Here is a 26,801-nt window from a genome sequence, read left to right on the forward strand (position 1 = left end):
GGTTAAAGGTGCAGTTAGAAGAAAGGAGAAGACCCACTCCTCCACCATGTATATTGCCAGGGCGAGGATTGTGGGTGAAATGGAGGCCTCTGTAACAGAGTGCAGCAGGGGAGGCGGTGTCAGCCATGTTTCTGTGAGGCAGAGGAAGGCAAGATTGCGAGAGAGAAAAAGGTCATGAATCACATGAAGCTTATTGCAGATTGAGTGGACATTTCAGAGTGCTCCGGTGAGAGGAAGCAGGGGGTGGGCGTCAAGGGCATGGGTTTTACGTTGGAAAGATTGCGGTAGTTCATATTAGGTAGGGAGCGGTATGAGGGGGTAGTAATGGGAGGTATGAGCTGTGGGGGTCCAGGATTGGGAGATATGTGGCCAGCAGTGAGGAGAAGCAGAGAAAGGGAGAGCAGGTGGGAGAAAGAGTGGCCGGCTTGTTTTATTTTTATTAGGACAGATTTGAAGTTGAGCAGCAGGTCAGGTGGGGAGGAAAGAGGGAAGGGGAGGTGATTATTTGGTTAGAGGGTGCTGGGGTTTGGGGATAGCGAAGAAGAGTGAGGATTAGTGGAGCAAACACTGTAAGGGCTTATGTAAACATGGTGAAGGAATAAAGGTACCTTCACACATAACTATTTCGTTAACGATATCGTTGCAACGTCACGCTTTTTTGTGACGTAGCAACGATCCCGCTAACGATCTTATGTGTGACAGCGACCAACGATGATCAGGCCCCTGCTGGGAGATCGATTGGTCGTAGGGAATGATCAGGACCTTTATTTGGTCGCTGATCACCCGCTGTCATCGCTGGATCGGCGTGTGTGACGCCGATCCAGCGATGTGTTCACTTGTGACCAGGGTAAACAGCGAGTTACTAAGCGCTGGGCCGCGCTTAGTAACCCGTTATTTACCCTGGTTACCATTGTAAAAGTTAAAAAAACAAAACAAAACACTACATACTCACATTCCGATGTCTGTCACGTCCCCCGCCGTCAGCTTCCCGCACTGACTGTGTCAGCGCCGGCCGTAAAGCAGAGCACAGCGGTGACCCCCGCCGTCAGCTTCCCGCACTGACTGTGTCAGCGCCGGCCGTAAAGCAGAGCACAGCGGTGACGTCACCGCTGTGCTCTGCTTTACGGCCGGCGCTGACACAGTCAGTGCGGGAAGCTGACAGCGGGGGACGTGACAGACATCAGAATGTGAGTATGTAGTGTTTTTTTTTTTTTTTAAAAACTTTTACAATGGTAACCAGGGTAAATATCGGGTTACTAAGCGCGGCCCTGCACTTAGTAACCCGATGTTTACCCTGGTTACCCGGGTGCTGCAGGGGGACATCGGCATCGTTGAAGACAGTTTCAACGATGCCGAAGTCGTTCCCTGATCGTTGGTCGCTGGAGAGAGCTGTCTGTGTGACAGCTCCCCAGCGACCACACAACGACTTACTCAGTAGAGGATCAGGTGAGAGGGATTGTGGGAGCTGGTTTGGGATAAATTAGCAATTAGCTAGCACACCAGGGGAGTTTAGATGATCAAAGGCACTGGACCTGGCTACATCCATATGTTGTAACACCTTGCACCAGATAAGGCCCCTTTCACACATCAGTTTTTTGTCATCAGTCGCAATACGTCGAATTTTGAAAAAAAGTATCCGGCGACTGATGCCGCCGGATCCATTTTTTTCTCATAGACTTGTATTTGCAATGGATGGTCTCACGTTTCATCCGTCGTTCGCCGGATCCGTCGAAAATTGTTTGTGCGGCAGCCGGAGACAACGAACATAGTAACTTTTTTTGTGTACGTCGAAAAAACGGACAGTGACAGATCCATCGCCGTCCGTTGTTTGCTAGAATGGAAGCCTATGGGCGCGCATCCGTCAAATGACGTAATCCGGGGGCGGATTCCGTTTTTTTTTACTGAGCGTGCTCCAATCCAATTAGCCAGATCCACTAATCAGATCCGTCCAAAAAACGGATCCGTTGCATCAGTTTTTCACAACCAATTAGCCAGATGCACTAATCAGATCCGTCCAAAAAACGGATCCGTTTCATTAGTTTTTCACAATCTGCGACAGATCCGTCGATCCAACGGATTGTGACTGACGGCAAAAAAAACTGATGTGTGAAAGGGGCCTAACTTCTCTAGTGAGCCCAACATGGATATACAGCAGTAAGTATTGAATACAATGCAACAAATGAATTTAGCAAAGAGTCAGCAGTCACTGTTATATACCCTTAAGGCTAGGTTCACATTTGCGTGTGTCCACAGCGTATTGTCTGCATATGCAAAAACGCGTGCAAACTCATGCGTACGCAGCATTTTTTTTATCCGCATCAGTTTACGCATGACGGCAAAAAAAGCTGCTTGTGCATGTGTTTGTATGCGTTTTTTGCCTGCGTTTGCGTTTTTTTATGCGCATGCTTTCGATATTTCCAGGTGGGCATGTTTCAATGGGTGTGTCTCAATCGGTTCCTGGACATGCGCAGTCTGAAGTACACTAACGCATGCGTTCCCATAGACAGTAATGTGTTTTTTTAACCCACTCATCCGCATGCGCATGCCTGCGCATATTTGACGGATTTTTGATTCTTCCAAAAATGCAACATAGTGCATTCGCCGGACCCCGCCGCACACCGAGAAGCGACACATACGGATTGCTCCGGATGAAACGCTCCGCAAACAGACACAAATGTGAAATCAGCCTAAAAAATGTTGCATGATGATAAGCAGCAGATGACAGCAAGCAGAGATTGTACCATTAAAGGAAATGTTGCAGGATGATAAGCAGCAGATGACAGCAAGCAGAGATTGTACGTGTGTGAAGAGAGGAGATGGTTATTAATTCCCGGCCTTTGAAATAACTGCAGCTTCTCGATACTTTAGCTGCCATGATACTTCTGTGTAGTTATCCCACTACAGTGTATTCGGGGCAACTTTGCAAATTAATCTTGGTTAAGTTTCCCACAGTTACTTGTCTCCACCCTTATGTAGACTCTTTGTAGCCTGATACTGAAGCCATACTTTCTTCCATTTTCCCCTACTTTCCTATAAACCTACTAGATGTGTGATAAAGTAGGGGACAAACCAAGTGGAGTGTGACTGTGGGTTCAAGCTATGGGATGCCACCATTTATTTACATACATCTTCGAAGGAACTGTGGAAATAAAACTGCAGGAAACCATTAGTCAATACTACTTGCAAAGCTAATTATTTTTTGTCAGTGTGTTCAGATAATAAAAATTGGTTAGGAACGTTGACATACTGCATTTTTGCGACTTTGACATCATGCGGGTATTTACCTTATCTTGCATCTTTCATTTAAGACTGCCTACGCAGCTTCACAGACCTTGAAGAGTTGGATGAGACCGAGCTCTACATGTGCCTGAAATGTAAAAAGAAACAGAAATCCACTAAAAAATTTTGGATCCAGAAACTACCAAAGGTTAGAGTATGGACAGGAGTATTTGACATTTTACTAGTTGCCATGTTAGAATTCTGATATGTAAGGTGGTACTCGGTCTGGGTTTGACTTCAGGCCATCCCCACCTGGCTGGAGACACATATGCAGGTTTTCGAGCGCTAGCCAGAAATGGGTCAATAGGCAGAAGTTCAAGTCAGTTATTTATATTTACCATTCTCCTTGAATCCTGTTCTGACTCCATGTATCAACTTTTGGTGTATGGTTTTGAGTCAAAGGCCAGGTTCAGACAAGAGTATGTTTGGTCTGTCTGCTCTCCATGTTCAAAATGGTCGGCACATGGCTTGCTGAATATTGTTGGTGTATGTGCTAGTACACTTCAGCAATTTTGAGAGGAAAAAAATTCTAATTGTTTAAAATCCAACCACATCAATTTTTATGTTTCCCGACATGACATTCTTGTATATACGGATGGTCCATTCTGGGAAGTGCCATTATTCACAAGGCCAGTCTAGTCTAGATCCCCATGTGGTTTGAAACGAAGATGAGGGTTAGACTCAGGTAACACATGTGTTCACACAGAGGAAAAGTGTTTAGTTTAAAAAAAATAATTAAAAAAAAAATTTTGTTTATCATGTGCCATTTTGCTGATATACCTGGTGTTTGTAGTAGAATAAAAGTTACAGTAGTTTAAACTAGGAACCCCCACTCTTCCTACAGGTGCTTCTGACAAAATTAGAATTTCTCCTTCGCTTCATTGGGGGAAACAGGACCATGGGTGTTATGCTGCTACCACTAGAAGGCTAACACTAAGTTAAAACAAAAAAAGTTAGCTCCTCCTCTGCAGTATACACCCTCATGCTGGCTCCCAGAGAACCAGTTCATGCTTCGTGTCCATAGGAGGCACACGGGTGGTTCGAACAAAAAACACCGTTATTTTAACTTTTAATTAAGATTTTTTTTACCTGGACGAAGGGGCTCCTATCTCCCCAAACCAACAACAGGCGAGCATGTGGAGTGTCGCCTCCACGTACCCTCTCCTGTGACGTGGGATGCCATTCCTGGGCTGATTTTTAGGGGCAACGGGTCTCTTAAAGGGCACCGATCTCCCCGCACCATCAACAGACGAGCACATGGAGTGTCGCCTCCATGTTCCCTCTTCTGCAGCCAGGCCTAATGCCGGACAACCAGCCCTGTCCACCCAGGGGGATTGAACCCCTTGGATGCACAGAGGCAGCCCCCACTGCCCCACCACTGTTTAGTGGATGAAGCAAGGAGGCGGACGGTCTCTCTCCATCTCCCTATAAAAGGGACAGTGGATTGAGGGTTTTTACCCCTTTATCCCTGCACCATCCAAAAAATCACCAGCGACAGCAGCTGCAAAACGGAGGTGCTTGCATACAGCAGAAGTACCTGCAGCATCGTCCGAAGGACATCTCCAACTTCTCTGGGTAAGCGCTGAAAAGGTGGGGGGCTCTGAGCAGTCCAGGCACAGGCAGCAGACTTTTCCTGGCAGGGAGGAAGGGGGGAGGGTCATTTTTTCAGGCCTAGGTCAAAATTTAGTCCCCGGCTTTGGCCTTGTACAGGCTGCAGCCGAAGCTCTGCCCCGCTATGACTCGATGCGGCGGCTCCGCCCTCTGTTTCAGTGCTTCTCCTTTGAACGAGAAGCACCCATGTAATCTCAGCAGCCATCTTCCTACACCCTATCGCACGCTGACAGGGCTTCCGGATGGTCAGGAATCCTCCTGCTTGCCTGGATAGTGACGCGGAGCGTGATACTCGTGGCTGGGACACAGGACCTGGGTAAGGAGCGCTGCTACTAGCTCTCTCTCTCTCTCTCCCTCCCTCCCTCTCTCCTGTGGTAACCCTTATTAAAGGGACACTGTCACCTGAATTTGGAGGGAACAATCTTTAGACCTAGGGGCGGGGTTTTCGGGTGTTTGATGCACCCTTTCCTTACCCGCCGGCTGCATGCTGGCTGCAATATTGGATTGAAGTTCATTCTCTGTCCTCCGTAGTACATGCCTGCACAAGGCAATCTTGCCTTGTGCAGGCATGTACTACGGAGGACAGAGAATGAACTTCAATCCAATATTGCAGCCAGCATGCAGCCGGCGGGTAAGGAAAGGGTGCATCAAACACCCGAAAACCCCTGCCCCTAGGTCTAAAGATTGTTCCCTCCAAATTCAGGTGACAGTGTCCCTTTAAGGGAGCACATAGTAGTACATCATATCCCAGCCTCAGGCACCTAAAAAAGTCCCATAAGACTCTTAAAGTCTTTTTTCACTTCATGTAATTCCTGCCAGTGTGCATTTCCAAAAGCTCAGAGCTGTGACCCCAAATGTGCTCAGGAGCCCCCTGCTGACACTGAGCCCAATGTCTTTAGTCTCCCTGAGTGGGTCTCGTCTCTGTTGCAATCTGACTTCTCTGGGCAAAGCGCTTGAATCCTTCACTGTTCCTTCTGGGGATCGTGGTGTTCACATGTCTGACGCAGAGGGATCCTCCCCTACACGGGAACAGTCGGCTCGCAGGGGCCGCGCACAGTCTAGAAACTACAAGCGTCTAGGAAACGGATACGTAGTATGCCTCCCGTACAATCATGTGCCCTGGCATCTGTGAGCTCCGTTTCTCATTCTCCCTCTCCAGACGTTGATAGCAAACTCGATTCTGAGTCTCCTTAGATCCGGATTCGCCAGACTTTCAGAGGACGGTTGATTCTCTGATTGAGGCAGTCAACCAAACTCTGAAGGTTGATGAAGACTCTGGCTCTGTCCCGGTTCAAGCTATGTGCTTCAAAAAAGCTAAGCGTCCTCATAGAACATTCGCCATTCACCCGGAGTTTCAGGATATAGTTAATCGGCCCAGGGAAATAAGTGCTTTACAGGACGAAAAATGCTTGAGGCGAAGTACCCTTTCTCCGACGATCTGAGAAAAGATTGGTCTGAGTCCCCCTGTAGTAGACCCGCCAGTCTCTCACCTGGCATCCAAAACCCTTCTATCCCTGCCGGATGGATCATCTATTAAAAACCCCACAGACCGCAAGATAGAAAATTTGGCTTGATCTGTCTTCGAGGCCTCAGGTGCGGCTCTATATCCTTCCTTCGCTGCAGCGTGGGTAGTTAAAGCAATGGTTTCCTAGTTGGAGACCTTGGCTAATTCCATTCAGAGCAGTAATCTTCCTCCGGAGGCAGCGCAGCTGGCTAGCCAAATTTCTCAGGAGATTACCTGGTACATGCTTCTTTGGATGCGGCCAACTGTGCGGTTCTATCGGTGGCAAACACCATCACGATCAGAAGGTCTTTATGGCTTAGAGAATGGAAGGTGGATTCTGCATCAGAAAAGTCTCTGACTTCTCTTCCTTACCAGAGTGGGCGTTTATTTCGAGAGAAGCTGGATCAGCTTATGTCGGATGCTACGGGGGAAAGAGCAAATTTCTTCCCCAGCAGAGGCTTAGGCGTCCTTTTCAGCATCAACAACAAATCCGTTTCCGATCCGTTCGCGCCAATCCGGGATGGTCCACTACCACTGCCCCTTCATGATCAGAACGCTCTCCTCGCACGAATAGAGGACCCCAGGCATCCTATGGGTCCAATCAGCAATGGAAGAAGCGGCCCGAAGAAAGATTTTTCGGCCCAATGACTCATGGTGTTATCCGGTCGACACCAGCAGGATAGGCGGTCGCCTACTCCTGTTTAACCAGGTCTGGCTCTTAGTCGTTCATGACGAATGGGTCAGAGATCTGATGTCTTCCGGATACAAAATCGATTTTTTTTTTCTTCGCGTTTCCTCGGCTCATTTCTTTCCTTCCCGATTTCCAGCATCAAGGGCAAGGGCAAAGGCTCTTTCCCGAGCCATAGACTCTTTGCGCCGCAATGGCATCATTGTCTCAGTTCTGGAAAACGAAAGGTTCGTGGGATTCCACTCCAACCTATTTGTTGTCCCAAAAAAGGACGGAAAAGTGAGACCCATACTAGACATCAAACTTCTAAACAGGTTTGTCAAGGTCAATCATTTCTGCACGGAGTCTCTGTGTTCGGTCATCAGCTCAATGGAAAAAGGGGAGATTCTAGCATCCACCGATATCCAAGATGCTTGCCTACACATCCCGATTCCCCCCCACCACCAAAAGTTCCTGGGTTACGCCATTCGTGAGCAGCATTTTCAATTCACGGCCTTGCCCTTCGGCCTCGCTACTGCTCCCAGGGTGTTCACAAAGGTCATGGTGGCTGTCATGTCCATCCTGCACTTTCAGGGTGTGGTCGTCCTATCCTATCTAGACGACCTCCGGGTCAGGGGTCCGTCTTTCCACAACTGCGCGGAGTCCGTTCTTATCACTTGCGACACTCTTTCTCGGCTGGGTTGGCTGATAAACTTAGCCAAGTCTTCCCCCTGTTCCAGCTCAGCAGATATCCCTTTTAGGCATGACCCTGGTCACCTCTCGAGGGATGGTGATTCTCCCTCAAGACAAGGTCCTAGCCCTTCAGCAAGGAGCCCACGCACTTTCTCAGTCATTCCCTCATTCAATCTGCTTTGCAATGAGGCTACTGGGGAAAATGGTGGCAGCAATGGAAGCGGTTCCTTTCACACAGATGCACCTCCGTCCCTTACAGCATGCTCTTCTAGCGGCTTGGGACAGAAACCCTTTCTCCCTTGACTGGCGGTGCCGCCTATCTCTGCGGGTCAGGCAGACTCTCAGATGGTGGACATTGAGTTCTGCCCTCAACCAGGAAAAGTCCTTTCTCCCAGTTCAATGGCTAGTGGTGATAACCAATGCCAGTCTTCTGGGCTGGGGAGCAGTTGTTTGTCACCACACTGCTCAGGGCCACTGGTCATCTCAGGAATCAAAACTTCCAATCAATGTCTTGGAAATCCGAGAGATATGGCTAGTGCTACTGCAGTTTCATTATCTCCTAGCTGGTCACCCCATCCGAATTCAATCGGACAACGCCACGGCTATGGCATACATCGACCATCAAGGGGTTACACGCAGCAGGGCGGCCATGTGCGAGGTAACTCGCATTCTCTGATAGGCAGATAGGAACCACTCGGTAATCTCAGCAGTGCATATACCAGGCGTGGAAAACTGGGCAGCAGACTTCCTCAGCTGCCATGGTCTAGCCTTAGGGGAGTGGGAACTTCATTTTGATGTTTTCCAACAGATCTGTCTTCGTTGGGGGACCCAAGATGTGGATCTGATGGTGTCCAGACTGCGTCGCGAGATCCAAGAGCCATAGGAACGTATGCTCTGGTTCTTTCGTGGAGCTAGTTCTGCCTTTCCTACATTTTTCACCTGCTGCTGCTTCTGCCGAGAGTCATCAGGAAGATCAAGGCGGAAGGAGTTACAGTGATCCTGGTCGCTCCGGAGTGGCCATACTGGGCGTGGTTCGCAGAGTTTGTGCACCTTGTCACCGATGTTCCCTGGCGATTGCCCAGATATGCTCTTCCAAAGGCCGATTTACCACCAGAACTCAGCGGCCCTGTGTTTAGCGGCTTGGCCGTTGACTCCTGGATTTTAACACAGGTTGGTTTTTCACAGCAGGTCGTGTCCACAATGATCAATGCTCATAAGCCGGCGTCGGGACGCAATTATCACCGTACCTGGATAATATTTTTTGCAAATCTCATGGACGTCTTCTATATTCCCACCATTTTAGAGTTCCTGCAGACCGGTCTGGACTCAGGCCTGGCGCTCAGCTTGCTCAAGGGTCAAATATCCGCTTTATCGGTCTTATTCCAATGTAGGATTGCGCCAAACCTCAGGTGAAGACGTTCATACAGGGGCTTACACATGTTCTTCCCCCTTATCGCATGCCTTTAGACCCTTGGGACCTTAACTTGGTCCTGGGAGTCTTACAAGAAGCTCCTTTTGAACCACTTCAGGACATTTCGCTCACCTTTCTGTCCTGGAAAGTTGTTTTTCTTGTTGCAATCACATCAATCAAGTGGGTTTCGGAGCTGGCTGCAATGTCCTGTCGGGCGCCTTTTCATAGTTTCCATCAAGACAAGGTTGTCCTCAGGCCGTCCCCATCCTTTTTACCCAAGGTTGTCTCATCCTTTCACCTTTAATGAGGACATTGTTCTTCCTTTATTTTGTCCAGCTCCAGTCCACAGCTTGGAAAGGCTCTCCATACTCTGGGTGTAGTCAGAGCTCGGAGAAGGTATGTCTCGAGGACGGCGTCCTTCCGAATGTCGGATTCTTTGTTCGTGCTTCCTGAGGTTCACAGGAATGGTCTAGCCTCTTTGAAGACCACAATAGCTAGGTGGATTCGTTCCTCCATTCAAGAGTCCTACCGCATCAGAGGTAAGCCTATCCCAGCGGGGATCAGAGCACACTCCACTCGGACAGTAGGTGCTTCCTGGGCTGTTCGGCATCAGGCATAGGCGGATCAGGTCTGTAAAGCCGCGACTTGGTCCAGCCTACATACTTTCTCGAAGCACTATAAAGTTCATACTCAAGCTTCAGCTAATGCAGGGCTGGGCAGAAAAATTCTGCAGGCTGCAGTGGCGCACATCTAGGCAGTTGCTCCGTGAAACCTGATGTTTTCGGTTGTTTTCCCACCCAGGGGCTGCTTTGGGACGTGTCATGGTCCTGTGTTCCCCAGTGAGGTGAAGGACAAATAGGGATTTTGGTGTACGCACCGTAAAATCCTTTTCTTTGAACCACTCTTTGGGGGACACAGCACCCACCCTGTTAGCCTAGTGGTGATGGTTCTTTAGTTTGACATGTTGTACTCTTATATGTTGTTAATGTTCTACTGCTTTTGCACTGAACTGGTTCTCTGGGAGCCAGCATGAGGATGTATACTGAGAGGAGGAGCTAACTTTTTTTTATTAACTTGGTGTCAGTCTCCTAGTGGTAGCAGCATAACACCCATGGTCCTGTGTCCCCCAATGAGTGGCTCGGAGAAAAGGATTTTACCTTGAGTACACAAAAATCCCTATATCATCAAAAAGTTAATTTCAGTTCTTCAATACAAAAAGTGAAACTCATATATTATGTAGTGTCATTACAAACCGAGTGATCTATTTCAAGTATTTATTTCTGTTAATGTTGATGATTATGGCTTAAAGCCAATGAAAACTCAAACGTTTTTATCTCAGTAAATTAGAATACTTTATAACACCAGCTTGAAAAATGATTTTAAAATCTGAAATATTGGCCTACTAAAATGTATGTTCAGTAAATGCACTCAATACTTGGTCGGGGCTCCTTTTGCATCAATCACTGCATCATTGCGGCGTGGCATGGAGGCGATCAGCCTGTGGCACTGCTGAGGTGTTATGGAAGCCCAGGTTGCTTTGCTAGAAGCCTTCAGCTCGTCTGCATTGTTGGGTCTGGTGTCGCTCATCTTCCTCTTGACAATACCCCATAGATTCTCTATGGGGTTAAGGTCAGGTGAGTTTGCTGGCCAATCAAGCACAGTGATACTGTTGTTTTTTAAACCAGGTATTGGTACTTTTGGCAGTGTGGACAGGTGCCAAGTCTTGCTGGAGAATTAAATTTCCATCTCCAAAAAGCTTGTCGGCAGAAGGAAGCATGAAGTGCTCTAAAATTCCCTGGTAGATGGCTGCCCTGACTCTGGTCTTCATAAAACACAGTGGACCTATACCAGCAGATAACATGGCTCCTCAAACCATAACTGATTGTGGAAACTTCACACTAGACCTCAAGCAGCTTGGATTATGTGCCTCTCCACTCTTCCCCCAGACTCTGGGACCTTGATTTCCAAATGAAATGCAAAATTTACTCTAATCTGAAACCAACCCCTCGGACCACAGAGCAACAGTCCATTTCTTTTTCTCCTTGGCTCAGGTAAGACACTAAGGGTACTGTCACACAGTGCCATTTTCATCGCTACGACGGTACGATTCGTGACGTTCTAGCGATATCGTTACGATATCGCAGTGTCTGACACGCAGCAGCGATCAGGGACCCTGCTGAGAATCGTACGTCGTAGCAGATCGTTTGGAACTTTCTTTCGTCGCTTGATCACCCGCTGACATCGCTGGATCGTTGTGTGTGACACCGATCCAGCGATGTGTTCGCTTGTAACCAGGGTAAACATCGGGTAACTAAGCGCAGGGCCGCGCTTAGTAACCCGATGTTTACCCTGGTTACCAGCGTAAACGTAAAAAAAACAAACAGTACATACTCACATTCCGGTGTCTGTCCTCCGGCGTCTCAGCTTCTCTGCACTGTGAGCGCCTGCCGGCCGGAAAGCGAGCACAGCGGTGACGCGGTGACGTCACCGCTCTGCTTTCCGGCTATGGTGCTTACACAGTGCAGAGAAGCAGAACGCCGGGGGACAGACACCGGAATGTGAGTATGTACTGTTTGTTTTTTTTTACGTTTACGCTGGTAACCAGGGTAAACATCGGGTTACTAAGCGCGGCCCTGCGCTTAGTAACCCGATGTTTACCCTGGTTACCCGGGGACTTCGGCATCGCTCCAGCGCCGTGATTGCACAGTGTGACCACAGTCTACGAAGCTGGAGCGATAATCATACGACGCTGCGACGTCACGAATCGTGCCGTCGTAGCGATCAAAATTGCACTGTGTGACGGTACCCTAATGGCATTGTTTATTGATCATGAGTGGCTTGACACAAGGAATGCAACACTTGTAGCCGATGTCCTGGATATGTCTGTGTGTGGTGGCTTTTCAAGCATTTCAAGCAATGACTCCTGCAGCAGTCCATTCCTTGTGAATCTCCCCCATATTTTTGAATGGCCTTTTCTTAAAAATCCTTTCAAAGCTGCAGTTATCCCAGTTGCTTGTGCACCTTTTTTTACCACACTTTTTCCTTCCACTCAACTTTCTATTAATATGCTTGGATACAGCACTCTGTGAACAGTCAGCTTCTTTAGCAATGACATTTTGTGTCTTTTCCTCCTTGTTGAGTGTGTCAAAGACTGCCTTCTGGACATCTGTGAAGTCAGCAGTCTTCCCCATGTTTGTGGAGCCTACTGAAACAGATTAAGGGACCTTTTAAAACGCTTAGGAAGCCTTTGCAGGTGTTTTTTGTTTATCTAATTTACTGAGATAATGACTTTTGGGTTTTCATTGGCTGTAAGCCATAATCATCAACATTAACAGAAATAAACACTTGAAATAGATCACTCTGTAATGACTATATAATATATGAGTTTCACTTTTTGTATTGAAGAACTGAAATTAACTTTTTGATGATATAGGGATTTTTGTGTACTCAAGGTAAAGTCCTTTTCTCCAAGCCACTCATTAACTTTTTGATGATACTGTAATTTTGTTAGAAGCAACTATCTGTCTCCTAAGGGTATATTTTCATGCTTCTGATTTATTGTATACATTTCTTTATCTAAAAAAATTTTTTAATTTCTGTTCAGAATTAAACTGTTGCACAGATTTCTGCAGCAACTCTGCTTGATGTAAATATACTTTTTATGATTTAAATTTTTTTTTTAACCCCTTCACGACATATGACATATTTACGTCATATGACGTGTCCCTGACTTGGATGCGTGCTCCTATGCAGACCCCACATCTTTCCCCACACATGACCACTGATTTAATCTGCTTTCATGTGCTTTGAACAGCCGCAGGTGGATTGGATCTGCACACGCAGCTGTTAACCAGTTAAAATACGCACAAGCTGGAAGCACGTCAAAAGTCCTGCCCGTTGGTGCCCCTGCCCCATAATCAGGGAGGTGCCAATGGGTTGTCATGACAGGTCTGATGAAGACCCCCATGCCTGTTATTACGATACTCCTATGAACGCCGGCTCACTGCTGGCTTTCATAGATCGTGATTTCTGCTATACGTAGCAATGCTCAAGCACTGCTGTGCATAGCACATACAATTGGACAATTGCAGCTTCAAGACTCCTAAGAAGACTATTTAATAACGTAAAAAGCTACAAAAAGTTTTCAAAAATATAAACACAAGTCCAATTTGTCCCCGTTTTACGGGGTATCACTGTATTTGGAAATGTCCTCTCTATTAAAATATTAAATTAGATTGGTAAACTGCATAATGAGAAAAAAAATCAAAATGCCATAATTAAGATTTTTTTGGCCACCGCAGCTTTGAAATAAAATGCAGTTTTGAACAGGTGATCAAAACAACATATCTACTCCAAAATGGTATTGATAAAAACATCAGCTCAGGGCACAAAAAAGTAAGCCAAATCCTGAAAGGTGAAACCACTACAGGTCTCGGAATATGACAGCAAAAAAACTTTTTTTTCCATACAAATTTTGGAATTTGTTTTCACTGCTTAAATAAACTATACATGTTTGGTATCAACGTAATAGTACTGACCTGGGGGAGCCATATTACAAGGTCAGTTTTACCATATCGTGAAGTTTAACCCCTTTCTGACCTCAGACGGGATAGTACGTCCGAGGTCAGATCCCCTGCTTTGATGCGGGCTCTGGCAGTGAGCCCGCATCAAAGCCCGGGACATGTCAGCTGTTTTGAACAGCTGACATGTGCCCGCAATAGCGGCGGGGGAAATCGCGATTCACCCGCCGCTATTAACTAGTTAAATGCCGCTGTCATACGCTGACAGCTGCATTTACCTACTGCTTCCGGCCATCGGGCCGGAAATGAGCGCATCGCTTACCCCTGTCACATGATCGGGGGTCAGCGATGCATCGGCATAACAGCCAGAGGTCTACTTGAGACCTTTTTGGTTGTTGATGCCATATTGCTATGAGCTCCACCCTGTGGACGGAGCTCAGCACTACAGGAATTCAGCTACATAGGAGCGATCTGAGATTTGCTCCTATGTAGCAGAGCCGATTGAGTTGTGCCAGCTTCTAGCCTCCCATGGAGGCTATTGAAGCATGGCAAAAGTAAAAAAAAAATTTTTTTTTAAAATATGAAAAAAATATAAAAGTTTAAATCCCCCCTTTTGCCCCATTCAAAATAAAACAATAAAAAATCAAATATACACATATTTGATATTGCCGCATTCAGAATTGCCTGATCTATTAATAAAAAAAGAATTAACCTGATCGCTAAACGGCGTACCTAGAAAAAAATTGAAACGCCAGAATTACGTTTTTTTTTTGTCGCTGCGACGTTGCTTTAAAATGCAATAACGGGCGATCAAAAGAACGTATCTGCACCAAAATGGTATCGTTAAAAACGATAGCTCGGCCCGCAAAAAAATAAGCCCTCACCTGACCCCAGGTCACGAAAAATGGAGACGCTACGGGTATCGGAAAATGGCTCAATTTTTTTTTTTTTTTAAGTCAAAGTTTGGAATTTTTTTTCACCACTTACGTAAAAAAAATAACCTAGACATGTTTGGTGTCTATGAACTCGTAATGACCTGGAGAATCATAATGGCAGATCAGTTTTAGCATTTAGTGAACCTAGTAAAAAAGCCAAACAAAAAAACAAGTGTGGGATTACAGTTTTTTTGCAATTTCACCGCACTTGGAATTTTTTCCCCGTTTTCTAGTACACAACATGCTAAAAACAATGGTGTTGTTCAAAAGTACAACTTGTCCTGCAAAAAATAAGCCCTCACATGGCCATATTGACCGGAAAATAAAGTTATGGCTCTGGGAAGGAGGGGAGCGAAAAACAAAAATACCCCGGGTCATGAAGGGGTTAATAAAATATCCAACAAACAATTGTGGAATTGCAATTCTTTTTTTTTTCTTGCAATGTCACCGCACTTGTAGTTTTTTCCCGTTCTCCAGTACACTGGTAAAATCAATGGTGTCATTCAAAGGTTCAACTCGTCCCACAAAAGACAAGCCCTCATATGGTCATATTGATGGAAATCTAAAAAAAGTTTATGGCTGTTAGATGAAGGGGAAGGAAAAAACTAAAATAAGAAAAAAAAAAAATGGTCATGGCGTGAAAGGATTAAAAGACTGCCCATTTCCATACTAGCAGAGTGTTTGCTCCTTGAACCACATCTTTACATAGCCCTATAGGTATGTTTAATAGAAAATAAGAATGTTCATGCTGCAATGGCATGTAAATCCTTTGTGTTATTATGTAAAGTTTGTGCTTATGTCTGTCTTCCACATTATAAGGTCACAGCAGCGTAACTCCTAAAGGGGCTGTCCACTATTTGGAGGATCCCTTCCAAAATACAATAGTCCCCCTAGTAAGATAAAAATAACTGCTACTCACATTGAGCAGTTCCATCGATGTCGGCAGCGGGTCTACTAAGGCTCATGTGTCCTTGGCTACAGTGCTTATGTGGCATACCAATCATGAGCCGCTAATGGACTGCTTTTTCAGACAAACCCCAGAGGTCCGAATGAAGCTTGATAACTGCAGCCCATTAGCCGCCGCTGATTAGCTGCAGCGCTCAATTGACGTAATGATACGTGAACTTTGGGAAACATGACCCTGACATTGCTTAAAAGGCGCCATTCCAGAAGGCATCTGTTTTTATTTTACTATGGGGAATATAGCATTTAAAAAGGATTTGTCCAATTAGTGGGCAACCTCTTTAAATTTAGTCACAAAACTACACCAGTTTAATTGTGTTGTGCTGGCTATATTTTAGCAGATTTAAGTGTGTGGATATGTAGGTGTGCGTCAATCAAATTGTGCTTTATTTTGGCTGTTCCCATAGTAAATAGCTATGTGCAGTGCAGCAAAATGTGTGAGACCTTTATTGTAAATTTAATGGCCATAATTACACAGCAGTAATGGTGTTTCTTGTCTTTCTTCTTGTGAGAGGTGGGGGGTTCCTCCAATACAGCCCACCCATGACCCCGTGCCTCACATTCTCATATTTCCATAGGTGCTTTGCTTACATTTGAAGAGATTCCATTGGACTGCTTACCTTAGGAACAAGGTGGACACATACGTAGAGTTTCCACTGCGAGGATTGGACATGAAGTGCTATTTACTTGAGGTAATAAATCTCATGTTTCATCATCTAATATCTTCTATTCTCACTATACATTTATAAAATTAACTAATACTGCAGCTAAATATATCCTATGTAAGTATGTTTTGTTTGTTTTTTCTTTCAGCCAGAAAATATGGGCCCAGAAAGCTGCCTTTATGATCTAGCAGCTGTTGTTGTTCATCATGGTTCAGGGTGAGTGCAGTGATTGTAAATGGTTTCTTTGGCCGCCGTGTCTTCAGTGACTGCTGTCAGTGCAGCTACATATCACATATCACACCTGTTAATTTGCATTTACCGCTGAGGAATGACATGTCTGTCTGACAGCGGAGGCATATTATTCCTTGTAGCCTCTTATTCTCATTAAGTTTTCTGCTATATATTGCAGAACTACCAATTTAACAAAGAAAAATTCAAGCAGAGAAACATAGGCTTGCATCTGTTAATGAATTTGGCACATCTTTTAGCTACCATGTGCCACACTTGTGTCGTAAATTAGGATGAATTTGTCGACCACCAACCATGCCCCCTCCCGGATAAGCTCCACTCACATTTCCAAAAATTGGCTGAGCTGACCCAGACTGGGGTAAAAACACTGCAGACATTTTGCAACCTTTTGAAACGTTTTATGCAAAAACTCTTAGGGTATGTGTCCACGTTCAGGATTGCATCAGGATTTGGTCAGGATTTTCCATCAGTATTTGTAAGCCAAAACCAGGAGTGGAACAATTAGAGGAAAAGTATAATAGAAACATATGCACCACTTCTGCATTTATCACCCACTCCTGGTTTTGGCTTACAAATACTGATGGAAAATCCTGACCAAATCCTGATGCAATCCTGAACGTGGACACATACCCTTAGATGTTTTAGGCTGCGTGTCCACGTTCAGGATGGCCGGCGGTATCGCCGGAGCGGCGAAGCCGCTCGGCGCTAAGCCCCGCCCCCTTTTTGGACGCGATGATGCCGGATGTGTTAACTGTACACATTCGGGATCATCGCCCCCCTCCCATAGGGCCCTGTGTTATGCCTTGCGGGGACGCTGCGTCCCCGCAAGGTGTACGGACATGCTGCGATCTGAAAAGACGCGCAGCATGTCCGGAGTCGCAGGCCCGCCGCGTGCGGGTTTCCACGCATAGTGGACACGGGATTTCAAAAAATCCCCTCCACTATGCTGGAACATCTGGACGCTGCGTGTTTGACGCTGCAGCTCTGCGCAGCGTCAAACAAGCAGCGTTTCCTGACCGTGGACACATACCCTAAGGGCCGTTATGTTCTGCTCTTCCACTCACTGCTACTCGGAGCCAGTCATGTGTAACTGAAAGGACTGGAGACTCGTATTCAATGACATTCCAGCGCATATCTTACAAGATAGATAGCGGCTGTGGACAGTCTAAAAGAAAAGTGTTAATATCTCAAGAACGGCTGCACATTTTATAAACAGTTAGGCTATGTGCACACGTTCAGGATTTCTTGCAGAAATTTCCAGAGCAAAACGGGACATTTTCTGCAATAAATCCGTATGCGTTTTTCTCCCGTTTTTACCGCGTTTTTGGTGCGTTTTTTGCGGATTTTTCCGGAGGTTCCCAATGCAATAATATAATGGGAAATCCACAAAAATCCGCAAAATTAATGAACATGCTGCGTTTTTTACCGCGATGCAATTTTTTCGCGGAAAAAAACGCATCATGTGCACAAAAATTGCAGAATGCATTCTAAATGATGGGATGCATAATGTATGCGTTTTTTTTCGCGTTTTTATAGCATTTTTAAAAAAATGCGAAAAATCTGCAACGTGTGCACACAGCCTAAGGGTAAGTTCACACTTGGTGTTTTTTCAGCAGCATAACCTAATCTCTTGGCAGGAAAGAAGCTGCAGAAAAAAAACTTGTTTTTCTTGGTTTTTCGCTGTGGTTTTGGCATGCTAGATTTCTCTTGTGCATGCTGATAAAGTTTAGTGTTTGAAAAAAAAAAAAAAGTCCTATTCCATAGAATCAGGTTGTCACAAAAAACGCAGCAAAACCTGATACGTGCGTTTTTTCAGCATTTTTTCACCCCCCATTCAAGTCAATGGGTGAAAAACGCTGAACTAAGCGATGCTCCATGTCCAAAAAAACACGCAAAGCATGAAATAATGATGACAAAAAAAAACACTGTATGTGCGTGAGATTTCTGAAGTCTCATATACTTTACTGGTACTTGTAAAACGCAGCTGAAAATTGGCATAAAAAAAGCAACAAAAAAATCGTAGTGTGAACTTAGCCTAAATAGGAAAGTCAATATCCATCTATGAAGTTGGGAATATTCCTTTAAGGCACAAGTTTGGACCAGTCAATTTAGAATGGTTTATTACATATATTCACTATTGATGATGATAATGGTGATAATTCCACAACTTATTCTGTCATCCTCCTGAATTTCTTTGGTGAGTCTAAACAAAAATGACTAGTCATGAGTCTCCTCCCTGTACGACCCTCTTAGATTATAGGAATAACTTGCTTCCCTATTGCTGTACATCTACTCTTTTAAACGTTTTTTTTTTCCTACTATTTAGAACTATTTTCCCTTTTTGTTTCCAGAACATTAGACAAATCTTTGTGACCGTTGTGCAGTATGAAATGAATGGGTTTTTTTACACGTGTTATAATGCTGTATTCCCCTCTTTTTGGTCTTTATTCTCGACAGTGTTGGCTCTGGTCACTACACGGCATATGCAACCCATGAAGGACGCTGGTTCCATTTCAACGACAGTACAGTGACCTTTACAGAAGAAGAGACTGTGATGAAAGCAAAAGCCTATATTTTGTTCTATGTGGAGCGTCCGGTCCCAGCCACTCCAGAAAAACTCTGAATACCTCTTTTATTCCCTCAAACATCACACATACCCATCCCCTCCACTAATACTTGATTGAAGAAAAAAAATGCTTGTCTAAATTCATGCACTTTCACAGCTCTTTGTCTGGCTGTCATTGATGGAATAAGCTGTACTGACAGAACTTGATTGCCCCCTAAAATGCTGCCAAAGAGGCCTGTGGTTCATTCGTTACAGTGTAGACGACCTCCAAAACTGATTTGGGTGCAATCATTGTTATGCACAGACATTTCAATTGGGGTAAAAGTATAAAGTGTTCAATGTAACCTCAAAGCTTGCAGATGTTTCAGTGGTAGCTAAGTTCCAACTCTTCGCTGCTTTCCTTGCTGGTTTTTGGCGAGGGATTCCTCCAGAAGTCTCTATTTGGGGTAAAATTTACATAGATTCTTAAACCTTTAAAACCCTACAATCAATGTATAATATATCACTTGCTTGGGAGCTTTGTCACCTTGACACTCCTACTGCCTCAAAATCAAAAAATTGCTGTCCAAGCAGGCTGACTCTCTAGTAATGGATCTCACCCCTTATATGCTCCCTCTCTGCTGGAAGGAGGCTGTCCAGACTACAAAAGCCTGACTGCTCAGGATCAACTGATCTACTAGATGAGCCTGCAGATGTTCAAGCTCAGAAACTAATAACAATGTGTTACAGACTTGTTTTTTGGACAGAATGGAATCTGTAATAATGCTTGGATTATGTGTAGGTTTCCAGTGTTCCCCCTATGCTTGGCAGATCTTCGCCTGTGGGTCTTTGACTTCCTAGTTTAGGTCGAACACAGTCCTGCCTATTTTTGTTCAAGATTTTGATCGTCCTGCAGGTTAAGCTGGGCTGTCTCCCTTATCAGAGGTTTAACTAATGATTCCTGAGGTGCCTGAAACGTAGAACCGATCCTCAACGCAAGAGTTACCCATTCTTATGTTATCTTGCCCTGTAGATGTCTTTATACACATTCATTTGAATGATTTTTACTATAAAATGGCGTCCATTTCAAAACTACCATCACATTCCTTTTATTGAGCTTTTCAATTATAGATGGTATATTGTTTAATTGAAGAATCATGCTGTTTTGTTCAGCAGTCGATATAAAACTTCATATGACAACACTTACCTGTGGTCTTATTTCCTTTTACTACTGTCTTATGTTTTTTACATCTGAGAGCTGATGTTTTTAGCCTTGGGGGTCCAATATCCATGGCCCCTTCCGAGGCTATTAATATGAGCACACAGCTGTCTTCCTAGCCTTTGCTGGTTCAATTTTATCGAGGGACCCCATGTAAAAAAAATTTTCTGGGGTTCCCCTGTAAACTAGCCAGTAAAGGCTAAGCAAACCTGTGAGCTGATATTAATAGCCTGGGAACCTTTATGGCTATTGGCTAATCACCCAGAATATGAACATCAGCCGATGGCTTTCCCTCTGCTTGTTATTAAAATTATGCTGGAACATACGCAATTTTTTTTATTTTTTGAAAAACAAATATTGCATTTTGCGCAGATTTCTGACAGTTGCTTTTTGGTTACAGCATATGTAGGTTATTTATGTTAGTTAATGCTCTTACATGGTGTGTGAGTGTGTCTTTATTTAATATTAATGAGGGTATCTGGCTGAAGAGATTGAACAAGGAAATGACAATATATATCTTTATTTAGCTTACAAAAACGCATGAAAAACCACATAAAAAAAATGCAGTAAAAACGTGCGACTTTTCCACTGCGTTTTTCTGCTAAGAGATGCAGAAACCTTGCAGAAATTTCTGCAAGCAAATCCGCAACATGCGCACATAGCCTAAGGTCGTTATTTGGATGTGAAGTGCCATGGCAAACATCAGGACCACACGATCAAGATCTCAGGATGCCAATGGGATTAAAGAGAAGCCCCCACACTGTTAACCATCTAGATGTCGTACTCAGTATTGACATCAATATTTAGGGGTTAAATGACCATAGTCTGTGCCAACACTGATCGTGGCTGATGCATCGAGTACAGTCATGGCCAAAAGTTTTGAGAATGACACCAAAATTATATTTTCACATGATCTGCTGCCCTCTGGTTTTTATTAGTGTTTGTCTGATGTTTATATCACATACAGAAATATAATTGCAATCATATTATGAGTACCAATAGGTTATATTGACAGTTAGAATGAGTTAATGCAGCAAGTCAATATTTGCAGTGTTGACCCTTCTTCTTCAAGACCTCTGCAGTTCTCCCTGGCATGCTCTCAATCAACTTCTGGACCAAATCCTGACTGATAGCAGTCCATTCTTGCATAATCAATGCTTGCATTTTGCCAGAATTTGTTGGTTTTTGTTTGTCCACCCGTCTCTTGATGATTGACCACAAGTTCTCAATGGGATTAAGATCTGGGGAGTTTCCAGGCCATGGACCCAAAATCTCTATTTTTTTGTTCCATGAGCCATTTAGTTTTCTCCTACGTATCATTGGGGGACACAGGACGAATGGGGTGTTATGCTGCTGCCACCAGGAGGACACTAAGTTAAACACACACAAAAGATTAACTCCTCCCCTGCAGTATACACCCACGGCTGGACAATCCGGAGCCAGTTCTTACTTAGTGTCTCAGGAGGCACTTGGGTCCTCAGGACCCCACCAATTTTTCTTTTTGATTTAACGGAGAGAAGGGAGCGACAGGCAAATTTTCAGCCCTGATCTCTCCCGCACCAACAACGGGCAAGTACACGGAGCGTTCCTCCTGTATCCTTTCCCGCGACGATGGATGCCAGCCCTGGCTCACCTTTCAGTGTGGCGACGGTTCCCTAGCGTTCCGATCTCCCTCCCTCCTTTTCAGGCGACCATGGGGACTAATCATCCACCTAAGTCTCCTGGAGCCAGGGCACAGCCGGACAGATTGACAGGGCGTCCGTGCAGCCGTCCACTGCATCACCACTGTATATAGCGGTTGACACATGGCGGCAGTAGCTCTCCACCCTCTCCCTATCAAGGTGAAGGTGGATGGAGCATCGGTCCCATCGCACAAGGTAAGTGCGGGGACCGACGAGCTGGCAGCAGGGGGGGCCCCCTTACTCTCTTCCAATGCGGCTCTGCAGCCGCGGGGCAGCGTGCGGCTCTGCAGCCGCGGGGCAGCGTGCGGCTCTGCAGCCGCGGGGCAGCGTGCGGCTCTGCAGCCGCGGGGCAGCGTTATTCCTCTGTGGGGGCTCGGCGGCGCCCAGGCCCGGGCCGGACTAGCGCCCGCCTACAAGCACGCCGCCGCCCGCCCACGACACGCCCCCTCCCTGGGCGCTTCTCGCTCCCGAGAAGCGCCCTTCTCACATCTCGGCGGCCATCTTGGATCAGGAAGTGCGCTGACGGCTCTGCAGCACCGCAGCGCACAGGAGGATCTCCCTGCCAGCCACCGCAGAACTTAGGTGAGACGCACCCAATAGGATTGTCTCCCCCCCTGCCAGTACGCTCATTTAATCAGAAACATGTCACAGTCTAGGCATAAACAGACTGGAAAGACCCACTCTGTTATTTTTGCTGTGTGCACCTCCTGCAAGATATCTCTGCCCCGAGGTCACACTACCCCGCTGTGCTCCGCCTGCGAAACGCCTGCGGCACAGGATACTCCGGCCTCTGACCCGGAATGTACCGAGCCTAGTACCCCCGCATGGGCGTCCTCCCTCGCTCGCTCTGTGGCATCTTTGGAAAGGACGATACAGTCCCTCCGTGACCCGTCCCTTACTCAGGGAACTTCCACGGAGGTTGTAACGCGGTCTAAGAACCCTTCCCGGTCTAGAGGTCGTACTGTTTCTAGAAGCCCTCACTCATCCAAGAAAAGGTCCAGAGTAATGTCTCCGGTCCGTGATCAGCCCTCAAACTCAGAGAGCGATGTCTCTCGTCACTCTTCCCCGACTCATAGCAGGGAATCCCTCCTGGATGACGCATCCGACGCGTCCTGTTCTCCAGAGTATCGTCACGATCAAGAGACTCTAGATTCTCTTATAGATTCTGTTAGTCAGACGCTTCAGTTAGAGGATGAAATCCCGTCCAAGGCGGCTCATCCCGTGTCATTTGGGCGAGCCACAAAGGCTCATAAATTTTTTCCTACGCACCCTCAGTTCAAGGATATTGTAGATCAACATAGAGTCCGTCCGGATAAACGTTTCTCAGGTCAGAAGGCTATGCAATCAAAGTATCCGTTCGCTCAGGACCTAACTAAGGAGTGGTCTCAGTCACCCTCCGTGGACCCGCCAGTGTCGCGGCTAGCCACCAAGGCGGTTCTATCCTCCTCCGAGGGTGCGTCCATCAAGCATCCCACTGATAGACAAATTGACCAGATGGCTCGCTCGGCTTTTGAAGCCTCCTCGGCTTCTCTCTTTCCCTCTTTTGCCATCACGTGGGTCGCAAAAGCCATGTCCCATTGGGCAGAGTCTTTATCCTCTACGGCACTACGGGCCGACTTACCCCCAGAAATTTCACACCTGGCCACTCAGATCGCCAGAGCGGGGGACTTTGTAGTTTCCGCGTCCTTAGACGCGGCCAACTGTGCCTCACAGGCAGCGGCCAATGCTGTCACGATCCGCAGATCCCTTTGGCTCAGGGACTGGAAAGCGGACTCGGGATCCAAGAAATCCCTCACGTCTCTTCCATACCAGGGCGAACGTCTATTTGGGGATAAACTAGACAAAATAATCGCAGACTCCACAGGAGGAAAGAGCAAATTTCTTCCCCAGCAACGTACTTTTCGCCCCTTTCGCAATCAACAGGGCCGAGGCCGATATTTCCGTTTCGGCTCCAATTGGTCCAATCCCTCCTCCGCGCCACCTGGCGTCGGGAGAGGTCAGCGCAAGGACAGAGCCTCCCAGCCGTCTTACAAGCCTTCTCCCACTTGGAGAGGCAGACCCAGACAACAGGGATCCCGAGGGCCCAGACCTGGCAGGTCCCCACCTCAATGACTTTTGGCAAACACCGAAGGACACCGACAAAGTAGGCGGCCGCCTACTTTTCTTTCGGGACGCGTGGCTCTCGGTAGTTTCCGACCGATGGGTCCGCGACCTAGTGTCCTACGGTTACAGGATAGAGTTTGTCTCTCTTCCCCCGCCTCGTTTCTTCCAGTCCCCCCCTCCCAGGGCAAGGGTCGGTCAGTATTTCCAGGCTATAAGGTCGCTATGGGAAGATGGGGTCATCATCCCGGTACCTCAGAACGAGTGGTACCAAGGTTTTTATTCCAACCTTTTCATCGTACCAAAAAAGGACGGCTCAGTACGTCCAATACTAGACCTCAAACTTCTCAACAGGTACGTACGCGTACATCATTTCCGTATGGAGTCCCTCCGCTCGGTGATTGCCTCTCTGGAAGAGGGCGAGTTTCTTGCATCTCTAGATGTGCAGGACGCTTATCTGCACATCCCCATCCTACCGTCTCATCAGCGGTTCCTCCGCTTCGCGGTCCAGGGACACCATTTTCAGTTTGTCGCCCTACCCTTCGGGCTTGCCACTGCCCCTCGGGTATTCACCAAGGTCATGGCAGCTGCCGTGGCCATTCTCCATGCTCGAGGTATAGTGGTGTTGCCCTACTTGGACGACATTCTCATAAAGGGTCCCTCTTTTCGGTCCTGCTCAGAAGCAGTAGACGTCACGATAAATACCTTTTTGCGCCTGGGTTGGAAGATCAATTTCAAAAAATCTTCTCCAGTCCCGGCTCAAACCATATCCTACCTGGGGATGATCCTAGATTCCTCTCGGGGTCTAGTACTTCTACCTCCGGAAAAGGTATCCACTCTGCAGAGAGAAGTCCGAAAGCTTACCCAACCTCTCCCTCACTCCCTACGTTTCTCCATGAGGGTTCTCGGCAGGATGGTGGCGGCAATGGAGGCAGTGCCCTTTGCGGTATTTCACCTCCGTCCCCTACAGCACGCCCTTCTAGCAGTATGGGACAGGAATCCTGCCTCGCTAGACCGCCGTCTCCTGCTCTCTCGCTCAATCAGGCAGTCCCTCAGGTGGTGGACCAAGAGGTCCTCCCTGACTCGGGGGAAGTCCTTTCTTCCGGTGCACTGGTTGGTCGTCACAACGGACGCCAGTCTCTTCGGCTGGGGCGCTGTGTTCCGATGCCACTCGACTCAGGGTCGCTGGTCCCCGCAGGAATCCCAGCTGCCCATCAACATCCTAGAGATTCGGGCAATCCGACTGGCACTCCGCCAGTTTCAGCCGTTTCTTTCCGGCCGCGCGGTCAGAGTCCAGTCCGACAACGCCACTGCGGTAGCCTACATCAACCGGCAAGGGGGCACTCGCAGCAAGGCGGCCATGGTCGAGGTATCGCTCATTCTCCGCTGGGCCGAGACCAACCACTCCATACTATCAGCAGTTTACATCCCGGGCGTGGAAAACTGGGAAGCGGACTTTCTAAGTCGCCACAGCCTCGATCCCGGAGAGTGGTCTCTCCATCCCGCAGTCTTTCACCAGATATGCTCTCGTTGGGGGACTCCGGACGTGGACCTGATGGCATCTCGCCTCAATTGCCAGGTTCCCGTCTTCATGGCCAGGTCTCACGACCCCTCAGCCTTCGGAGCCGACGCTCTAGTCCTCTCATGGCAGGGTTTCAGACTCCCATACATTTTTCCCCCAATTCCTCTTCTGGCAAAGGTAATCAGGAAGATCAGGGCAGAACGGATTCCAGTAATTCTCATCGCCCCGGACTGGCCGCGCAGGACGTGGTACGCCGAGATGGTGCAACTGGTCTCAGACGTACCCTGGAGGCTGCCAAGTCGCGCAGACCTTCTGTCTCAAGGGCCCATTTACCACCCGAACTCAGAGGCCCTATCTTTAACGGCGTGGCCGTTGAGTCCTGGGTACTGAGGCAGAAGGGTTTGCCCCAGACGGTTATATCTACCATGCTCCGCGCACGCAAGCCTTCCTCCATGCGCATCTACCACCGCGCCTGGAAGGCTTACTTCGCCTGGTGCAGAGATCGGGGTCGGTCTCCCCTCCAATTTTCTATTCCTCACATTTTGGAATTCCTCCAATCAGGCGTAGACTTGGGCCTTGCTCTCAGCTCTCTTAAGGGCCAAATTTCTGCTCTCTCGGTTCTTTTCCAGAGAAGGATTGCAAACAAATTGCAAGTCAAGACTTTCATCCAGGGAGTTTCTCATATGGTTCCACCTTACAAGATGCCCTTGGAACCATGGGATCTGAATCTGGTCCTCTGTGCTCTTCAAGAGCCACCCTTTGAACCCTTGCAAGAAGTGTCCTTGCGGTTCTTATCGTGGAAGATTGCCTTTCTCGTGGCTGTCACGTCTATTAGACGTGTCTCTGAGCTAGCAGCCCTGTCTTGCCAACCTCCTTTCCTCGTTTTCCACCAGGACAAGGTAGTTCTACGGACATGTCCGACTTTTCTTCCGAAGGTCGTTTCCTCATTCCATCTTAATGAGGAGATTGTTCTTCCCTCACTGTGCCCTGCTCCTTCTCACCGCACGGAAAGGGCGCTCCACACTCTGGACCTAGTGAGGGGTCTCAGACGTTATGTCTCCAGAACTGCGTCTCTCCGTAGGTCAGACGCCTTGTTCGTTCTTCCGGAAGGGCCACGGAAGGGTCTACCCGCTTCCAAGGCCTCCATTGCCAAGTGGATTCGTTCCGCCATCCAAGAGTCCTACCGTGTCAAGGGTCACGCCGCACCTCCGGGGATCAAGGCTCATTCTACCCGGT

At 47.1% G+C, this 26,801-nt stretch overlaps 1 protein-coding gene across 4 annotated transcripts in view; it reads left to right on the plus strand.

Annotated features, from left to right (window-relative positions):
* Positions 1-20,244, plus strand: part of USP3 (ubiquitin specific peptidase 3) — a 50,528-nt gene extending 30,284 nt beyond the window's left edge. For all 4 annotated transcript variants that reach the window (XM_077264195.1, XM_077264196.1, XM_077264197.1 and 1 more), the window contains exons 12-15: positions 3,309-3,427; positions 16,162-16,275; positions 16,397-16,464; positions 18,955-20,244. In XM_077264195.1, coding sequence (XP_077120310.1) covers positions 3,309-3,427; positions 16,162-16,275; positions 16,397-16,464; positions 18,955-19,120 — 467 coding nt within the window. In that variant the 3' untranslated portion in view covers positions 19,121-20,244. The remainder of the gene's footprint in view (positions 1-3,308; positions 3,428-16,161; positions 16,276-16,396; positions 16,465-18,954) is intronic.
* Positions 20,245-26,801: the final 6,557 nt, after the last annotated feature.

This window comes from Ranitomeya variabilis, chromosome 5 (assembly GCF_051348905.1).
Source record: "Ranitomeya variabilis isolate aRanVar5 chromosome 5, aRanVar5.hap1, whole genome shotgun sequence".
Taxonomy (NCBI): Eukaryota; Metazoa; Chordata; class Amphibia; order Anura; family Dendrobatidae; genus Ranitomeya; species Ranitomeya variabilis.